The sequence below is a fragment of the Rhipicephalus sanguineus genome, chromosome 5 (genome assembly GCF_013339695.2).
Source record: "Rhipicephalus sanguineus isolate Rsan-2018 chromosome 5, BIME_Rsan_1.4, whole genome shotgun sequence".
Lineage (NCBI taxonomy): Eukaryota > Metazoa > Arthropoda > Arachnida > Ixodida > Ixodidae > Rhipicephalus > Rhipicephalus sanguineus.
The window spans coordinates 58317145-58326369 of NC_051180.1; the positions used below are offsets into that span (position 1 = coordinate 58317145).

The 9225-nt window shown below is 46.2% G+C and overlaps 1 protein-coding gene across 3 annotated transcripts in view; it reads right to left on the reverse strand.

Annotated features, from left to right (window-relative positions):
* The window catches only part of LOC119393673 (beta-mannosidase), a 41933-nt gene extending 38366 nt beyond the window's left edge, over positions 1–3567 (reverse strand). For 2 of the 3 annotated variants that reach the window (XR_005183963.2, XM_037660790.2), the window contains exon 1: positions 3380–3567. Coding sequence is in view for 1 of the 3 variants with exons in the window: in XM_037660790.2 (XP_037516718.1) it covers positions 3380–3388 (9 nt within the window). In the remaining 2 variants the exon portion in view is untranslated. Of the gene's footprint in view, positions 1–194; positions 351–3379 lie in introns of those variants that run through there. The other variant, XM_049416308.1, reaches the window with a different exon arrangement.
* Positions 3568–9225: the final 5658 nt, after the last annotated feature.

Consider the following 9225-nt stretch of genomic DNA (forward strand, 5'->3'; position numbering starts at 1 on the left):
AATATACTTCATTTCACCAGCGGCCATTCAACCAACCAGTCTGGTCTCGAATGCTTCTTACGACACGCCCGGCAAGAACAACCTTCTCAAGAAAAAAAGGGAAAACATTGGACGTTATTGATTTCTCTTTGGTTGTTGCATGAAACCTGCAGGCTTAAATGGTAAATTTAAAAAAAGAAATGCACATGGCTCACCTCTATTCACTGTACCCAACTAGACAGATCATGTGTTGCTTCAAACTCGGAAAGTTGCTAGAGAAGATAGATCTCTTCGGACTTGCGCTGCAGTAGGCATCCACGTTGTGGTGAGCGCCGACTCTCACTCGGTTCACGACCGGCTATTTATCAGCAGCAAAAGCAAGCGTGCTCCGTCTGAGCTGATAGGAAGCCCGCTGAGGCACGTGATCCTTCTTACGTTCTTTCTTTCTTTTTGTTTTCTTCACTTACTCGCCGTATGGCGATAACAATCCGATCGTGCGATTGTGTAGTATGGCCAAGGTCTCCCGTGGGAAACTGAGTGCGACAGCGTTATCGCTATGCAGCGCGTAGAAAATAAAATGTTACACGGGTGCTCCCAGAAAACAATGAAGCCTTGCCGTCGTAAATCGCTGTTACTTAGGTCATACAGATTCACCAGTATACGTTGTCGTGTGATCGCACCAAAAACGGCCGAGTATGGGATTTTCAAAGCGACGACGTTGACTGTGGCCAGCCGACGTCCAGAATAACAACGAAAGGCAATGAATTGTGGGCTAGTTTCTTTGTTGGACACGGCCTAGTTAAAGCAACAATGGTGCAGAGGGAGGCATAGGGAATATTATTTGTAGTTTTTAACTGTACTGTAGTAATAACTGCACAAATGGAAAGGAATGAAAATGGATGAAAAATCAACTTGCCACCGGTAGGGACAGAACCTGCAACACTCGGGAAAGGCGCCCTTTGCCCTACCAATTAATAATAATAATATCTGGGGTTTAACGTCCCAGAGCCTTACCAATTGAGCTACAATTGGTAGAGCATCGGACGCGTTATCCTAAGGTTGTAGGTACGGTACCTATATAGCGGCCTATTAACTTTTCATCCATTTTCATCCGTTTCAATTTATGTCGTATTGCTACAGCTAAGAACTACAAATAATGTTCCTTATGCCTCCCTTCACTTTATTTTCTGTTGGTTTAATCCACAATAACAAGTAACTTTCGCAGACTTGCGAAACGCACTAATGCTGGTTGTTTGGTTGGTTTATGGAGCTAAACGTCCCAAAGCGGCTCAGGTAATGAAAGACCCCGTAGTTGAGAACTCCGGATAGTTTCGACCACATGACGTTCATACTGACGGCGTACTGACATCGCGTAGTACGCGCATTCCGTCTCCATCGATATGCGACGGCGCCGCGGCCGGGATCGAACCCGCGCCTTTTGGGTCAGCAGCCTAGCGCCGTAACCACTGAGACACCGCGGCGGAAAAGCCTCGGGCCCCCAACACGCACACCATGAGAAAAAAGTGCACTAAGACTGCTTTGCGACTTTCAGGAAAAAAAAAAATTTGCTAAGCTTGCACTAGGCCGTGAAATCTGAAGACTAGGCTGGTTGCTTCAAGGTTGTTTCAAGGCCCTAGCTAGGTGATGCAGGTTGTTTCTAGGTTGCTCCTAAGTCGTAGCTCGGCTTTAGCTAGGTGATGCTAGGTTGTTTTTACATCGATTCTCACTGCATGGAGGTTCGAGTTAAACCACAGTCAGTCACAGACACGACACGGATGTCCAAACTCCAGAAACAGAACCCCGCGCTGAAACCAAGAGCTTGCAACTGTCATAGATCTGCGCGCCAGTGGCGCAGGCGTACCAACTCCTTCGCGAGTGGGGGGGGGGGGGCTGGCGTCGCTCACTCCGCCGTGTATATATATATATATATATATATATATATATATATATATATATATATATATATATATATATATATATATATATATATAATATATATATATATATTTGATTCGAGGTGATTTTTTATATACAAGATGACTTGCTTTTCAAAACTGTTTGTTTTAAATCAAGGAAGAATCTGCACAAACAGATTGTGCAGGCTGGGCCGCCTTCAGCAAACTTCCCAGTCTTAGTTTGGCGTTGTAGATACGATGAGTATGAAGAACCTGCTATGACTGTAGTACCTTAAATTCTCACTTATTAAACAAAACATGATGTGACTGACAAAGCAAGGTGCTTCGCAGAAGTCTTCAGGATAAGCTGAGTGCCAACTTCTTTACTGTTAGAGCCCTCTAATATACAGTCTTTCTTAAGAAGAAGACCAGGTTCATTCTATTAATACTTCAGCAAACTACATTGAGCTGGTTGTGTATAGTTATAAGATTACAAATGACTGCGAATTTATATACTAGGTGTCGTTCCTTGCCCTCCTACTTTTCCCAGCTTAGTTGGGGGGGTGGACGAAGAAGCGGTGAAGTGGCCCTGTACTCCTCCCCTCCGATTCCTCGCAAGTAAATAGCCTACGTAAACTGTGTAAGCTCAAAACGTTTACTGGTTCCCGGCCATATTTGCGTCGCGGATTACTTAAATTTCAGGCCAGGCAGAACAAAATAAAATCATGACAGATCGATATAATATTATAGCACCCCTGCTGACCGATAGCCTCCTCTGCACTGCTCGAGCGCAAGATGCACAAGCGTCGATTAGGCAGCCCGCACCTCAGGTAGCCTACAGTGCGTGGTCATGACACACGGACGACAGTCGTCACAGCGGAATCGTAGGACAAATTTTATTATAAAATTACGTTATTGCTTCGTTAAAGTAAAACTTTGCCTGACTTGTTAGTTTCCCAGCCTGCAGCCGACAATAACCACTATCGAAAGTGGGGGGGTAGATACGCCTATGCTACGGGCTGCTTATTCTAGTTGTAGCTAGGTTGAACTGGGTAAACTTGTCTATATTGAGGTTAGCTTGGTGTGGCTAGGTTGAGCTTGGCATTAGCTAGGTTCGGCCGAGGCTCGGCCGAGGTGGTTATTCCGGTAGTACCACCTACCAATTTCCGTGGCACATACCCGTTTATGATGATTATAGTTTTCGCGTAGGCCGCAACGCACATACCCGCCGGCCGCACAAATTACGGCTAGCCTAAGCAGCCTCGCTGTTAAAAACTGGGAGCCGCAGTACAATCTTGAAAATCGCTGGGCTGACACAAGCTTCGGGAAGTTTCGGTAACTAGAAATAAATTTAAATGAATTCCTATATATACTGGCATAACTGGACATGAGCGAGCTAACTGGCAAAATGATCATACGAATATGGAGAAGAACAAATTGCACTGTTCTGCAGCAAGGAAATCAGAAACATATACTACAAAAATTCTCAGCGAAAGAAATGTTACCTTTGGCATGATTCAACGAAGAGTCCAAAAGCCCAATTTTGAATGCTGTAGGCCCTGTGCTACAACTCGGCGCACGTGATAAGACATCATGACGAGTGGAAACGTTGTTTCACCGTTTTCCCCTTGGTATGGCATGCACAAAACACTCGCGTCATAAAGTTCCTCGCGTGAGCTCCGCGCTGTGCTTGTGTGTACTGGCTGTCCAGAACGTAGCCCCCATGCTTCTGGGCTTCCAGTTAAACGCGAGCAAATGCAGCAGCTGCGCTTCAAACTTAGCGCTCTGGGAAATCATCCATTGTTTTTTCGGACAATAGTTTGACCACAGCTGGTTGAAGCCATGAAATAACAGCGTTCAGAGTAGAGAAATACTTCGTCATAGGTATTAAGAATCTAGTAAGGATATTGTCTGCGTGTTTTTATCTTATTAACACACGTAATTATATTTTAAAAGCAAACCTAACTACTCTTTTAGGGGCGAAGCTCCTTATAGCGGCACCCGTTCGCCCTCGTCGTAGTAGTGTGTAACCAGTCTTAAAAACGGAGGGGGCGTGCACACATGAAGGCTCCCTAAAGACAATGCGCTGCGACAGTAAGTGATATGTATCGCCCTCTCCTCTCCTACGCTTCCCCCTCTTTCTCCTCTCCTACGGTCCCCCCCCCCCCCCTATCATGCCTCGCGGCGCAGCGGCGCCGACGCAGGCAGCGTCGCGGCAGCGTCTTGATTGAAAAAAAACCGACCGCTCGCGCTTTTTTTTTTCTTTATTGCACCGACCGCTCGCGCTGCGCAACCGTTCACTGACCACCCCGTATATATAGGCACTGGATTTTGACCTCCAAGGTAGTGCGTGTGTGCGATTTCTCCTGTGCGTGATTAAACAATGAAAATTCACAGCGTGCATGTAAAATTAAAGTGAGCTGCAAGTCGTCATAACTCTCATCGAACCTTTAGTATAAACGCGCCCGATCTCACGTCGGTGATGATGTACTGGGCAGAATTCACGGAAGATTCACGGTTTACCGATGAACCTCCGCAGCTTCGCCCACTCATCATCATTCACTCCGTGGATATGCTGTGATTTTTTCTTCTTTCTTTTTCTTAGAGGTTTAAAGACGCAGCCCCAGAAGTATACCACTTCCAACGACTCCCGTTTAAATCCATTTTACTATAGTTAGGTAAGAGTGTAACAACAACAATGTTGTTGAGGAAGCGCATTACGGATTCTGTTCAATACTTTTGGCGGTTAATTTGTGTCGTGTGCCTGTGTCGCAAGCTCTTGAAATCGGATAAGAAATTCGCGTTCCTATATAATTCTTCTATAATAACAGTTTCTGGGGTCTTACATGCCAAAACCACGATATGATTATAAGGCACGCCGTAGTATGGGTCTACGGAATATTTTCGACCACCTTGGGATCATTTACGTGCACTCATATCTAAGTACACGGGCGTTCTCGCATCTCGCTCCTCGATCCCGTCTAAATGCGTCCTCAGCGTACATAATTCATCTGATAACGTAACTTTTAGATAATAAATTAAACAGGGCATACTTTATCGTGTAGGCCATTAAATCTAAACGAGTGATGTTTGAATGACTGACACTACAATGGGTGTCCTTTTTGATAAGACAAAGTACTCTTTTTGTACCTTTGTGTGAAAATAGTTCAGGGGCGCTAACGACTGGATATACAGGACGAGTACATGACACTCAATGAATTTAAAATACTAAACCAGTGATAGAGACGTCAGAATAAGGCGTTTCGATAAATTGTCATGCACTTTCCGTGACTAACAAACCACGATTAGCCACCATACCAAATGAGCCACAGAGAAGCTATACACTCTAAGAAAAAAAAAAAGAGTATGCGTTACTCCTTTAAGTGAGCTCTGACTTGCCGCGTAATGACTCTCTTTGAAGAGCCGCGTTAACTCTCTTTTGCGTGCGTCTTAAGGCTCTCCGAAGATAGTATAATGACCTCCGAACAGAGCACATGTGTCTATTTAAACAGAGTCATATACGTGGCAAGTCACGACTCGCAAAAAAGAGTCAAAGGAGTCTTTTTTTTTTCTTAGCAGTTTAGCATCATATTTCTATGCCGTATTTGATGTTCGGATGTCACCGTTCAACTTTCCTTTTTGTCTTTTCGAACAAAGGAACACTTGTTTTCTTTCTCTGCACCTGCCTTCACCAATAGTGCATGTGATCAAGAGATTACCATGTAGAGAACTATATTAGTGGTGATCAAATAGATTTATTTATTTATTTATTTATTTATTTATTTATTTATTTATTTATTTATTTATTTATTTATTTCCATCTCCAGTAGGCACATTACGAGGGGATGTAAGGGCTCAAACATATTCCGTTACGCAACAAAATCCTTGATCCTGTTAACAAGCAAGGACAATGAAATCTCGCTAAGCTTACTTGGACAGCCGGGTAAAATAGCGGAGCTTACTTTTGGCGGCTAATTCATCCGTCCGAAAGTATGATGCGCCAAGAATTCCACGATGTGCAAGACGTGAATGAGACTAAAGAACATCCCTCTTCAGCTTCTACTGCCTGAGTGCTAGATACGTAAGCACATTTGGCGTAACGAGTTCAAGAAGAGCATGCGTGAAGACGTGAAGAAGCATGCAAGAAAAGCATACGTGAAGAAGATGAAGTGGTCTATGGCGAGCTTGTCGCTTTTAAAAAGTGCCTCCTTGTCACTGGTGAAAGGACGAAAAATAATATACAGCCTTTTGTTTATTTGTTCGTTTTGCATCTGGCAATCATTTGCTCAGCTTTCTTTGTAGTCGCAGCAGTTCAATTCAACTGGAATGACAGCTGCTGCTACTCGTGATATTGCTTTTCCTTTCATGCTTTTTTTACAGCGACTGCATGCGTGGATATGCATATGCATGCTTAAAGGGGTCATGAACCACTTTTCCAAGTAATGATCTAATGACCTCAGTATCGGAGTTTACTGCCTCTCGAATCGATTGCCGCAAAAATTTCTCGAATCCGTCAAGAATGAGCGGGGTTACGTGGGTTTGGCGCATGCTTTCAGCGCTTTCTCTCTTTTCTCGTGCCGACGAGCGCACTGGAAGCTACACAGGGAGGGATGGCACGGGGGAAATAAGTTACGTCAGCGCGCGTTATGAAACGCGATCGCTCTCCTGCTGCGATTCGCGTGCGCGAGTGCAGCTACCGTGTACTGAGGAGTGCGGCGCCAGCAAGTGGCGGCACCCCGTGGCAAGAAGCGCATCTGATCCGAACGCCGCTCTTGATTTACGCCGGCTACCGGCCAATGAGGATTCTATGTCTTTTGCGACGCGGCGATGCAGATCGCGACGTCAACCGGCATGACCCCCGCCCACCGACGAGAGTGAGAACCGACCTCTGTTTGAAAAGAGGGCGCCTGAGAAAACGGCAACTTCGCGTTCTGCTTGTAGCCTTTACGCGGCGCGCACAACTGCAATATTTGGCTGAGCAGTTCATAGCCGTGTCAGCTTTCCGCAGGATGTGTTTTTCAAAAAGCCCAGGGGGGGGGGGGTGGCTTCATGACTCCTTTAAGTGTGCGTGTACGCGTGCATGCTTGCGTTAAGTACATGTCGAACACCTTATGCATAACAATCATTCGCGACGTAGAAGCAATGTCACTTGTTTGATGCCCGAAACTTTAAGCAAATCAGAGTTTATTTACCAGCAGGACCCTTTTGAGACGCCTTTTCTATCAACGCGAAGAGACTGTGGCGAAAATTATAACGTTCGTAATCGCAAAAAATATCAAAGCCTTCGTCTGATCGACGAACACTTACACAAGGGGGATCAAAAAATAAGTGGAATCGCTGATAGGAACGTGGCCTAAGCCTGATTACATTGATAAGCACCTCAACAGACATGCGTGAAACGTGCCCCTCATAAAGAATCAACGCTATAAGAAGTACATTTGTCCGATAATGTATACAAACGCTCCAGTAAGACAAATCCGATAATTTTAGATGTTATCTTACACTCCAGAGCTTAGCAAAAAAAAAAAATTACACCATCTTCCCGAGGGGAACCATGGGGTGATGCGGATCATCGTTATTAACGGTGTTATTAACGTTGTATTAACGGTGTCATTAACGTTGTTTAATTTCGTGTTATTACGTTGTTAACTTGCGTTGGTTACCACACATCGCGTGAACGTTGTTGAGGTTGTTGTCGAACCAAAGTCTGTCACACACCTTGCAAGTGTGTCCGAAGCTCCGGTCCAGGAAGTCACGTTTGAAGCGAGCGTCGGGCTGCGCGTGCTGCTTGGCTCGCGCCGCCGCTTTCGCTGCGCGCTCGCGGTCCCGTGCAGCATCGGGAGCAGCCTCTCGTTGTTGACGTTTACACGCGGCTTCCCTTTCTCGAAGGTCGGGTTCCGCCACTCGGTTCGTACGTTTATCTTGAGCTTCACGGTCCTGAACCTCAGAATCTGCTGCTCGACGTTCACGTTCCAACGCTGCTTCACGTTCTCGAAGGTCGGGTTCCGCCGCTCGCTTTGTACGTTTACGTTGAACGTCACGGTCCCGAACCTCAGGTTCTGCTGCTCGACGTTCACGTTCCAACGCTGCTTCACGTGCTCGAAGCTCAGATCTGCTGCTCGACGTTGACGCTTCGAAGCTCCTTCGCGCTGATGAAGTTCAGGATCCGCCGCTCGCTTCAAGCGTTTGCGTTCAGCGTCGCGTGCCCTTCGCTTCGCGGCTTTGTCTTGAGTGGACGTAATTGGGCTGATGCTGACGCGTGCTTGCGTCAGCCCACTCATTGACGGGACTGTTTCTTCCTTCACACTTCATCGGAAGCATCAACGGAGTCAAGCGGAGTCAACCGATGCAAGCGCTGCACTGAACGCGCGCAGCGCTCTACCCGCTTAGAGGAGGAGAGTAGCGCATGCACCGCGAGAGCAGAAGCGAGAACGCAGGAGAAGCACAAGCAGGTGGCAGTAGAGAAGTGACGAGAGTAACGCGCAGCTGTTGGAGAGAGGGAAGGAGGAGAGTTGCGCATGCGTAGTGTGAGTGCGGACGCCAAGGCCAATGCCGCGGGACATACCTTCGAGCAAGAGATGCGCCGCATCTAAAAGTAATCGGGAGAAGAATAATAGGTTTTTCGTACTAAACCTGCGATGTTATTATGAGGACCCTGGATTAAATTTGACCGCCCTGGGTTTTCTAGCACTGCACTTAAATCTGTGTGGGTGAGAGCTTGTCGCCCTCGTCGAGATGTGGTCGCCGCAGCCAGGACAAAACTAGCGACCGAGAGCTCTACAGCATTCCGCACACTCTTTATACCTAATAATTGCAGTTTAGTAGGTCTGTTGCTTGTGAGTCGCCACGACTCAGGCACGCCAACCTGAACGCTAGACGCATTAGTGCACAACTATAGTGGAAAAGTGCAGGTATCAGCGCATTTCAATATATTTCACCAACGTTACGAAAATTTACTAAATTATGATTTCATCTGACATTCTTTTTGCCTCGAAGTTCTCCTTGTTCAAGTGTGTGAGTTGTAACAAGCATGCGGTATCTTCGTTACGCAGCACACATTTCGCATGTTTTATTTTCTCTGTCACTATCTTATCCCTCATGCTGAGAAGGCAAGAAAGCCTTAGATGCCTCTTCAAACGCGAAAGCTGACATTAGGCGTCCCGCGGCGTCGGGGCAACGCGAGCGACGCAAAAAAAATTAACGGAATGTCGTCGTCATGGCGTCACTGTGACTTCATATTGTAATGCGCTACGAGGTATGACACGGGCCGCAGAGAACGAAAGACAACATAGATAATACAAGATAACGACGTACCAACTGCCCCCCTAGCAGCCTTATTAGTCACTGTGAC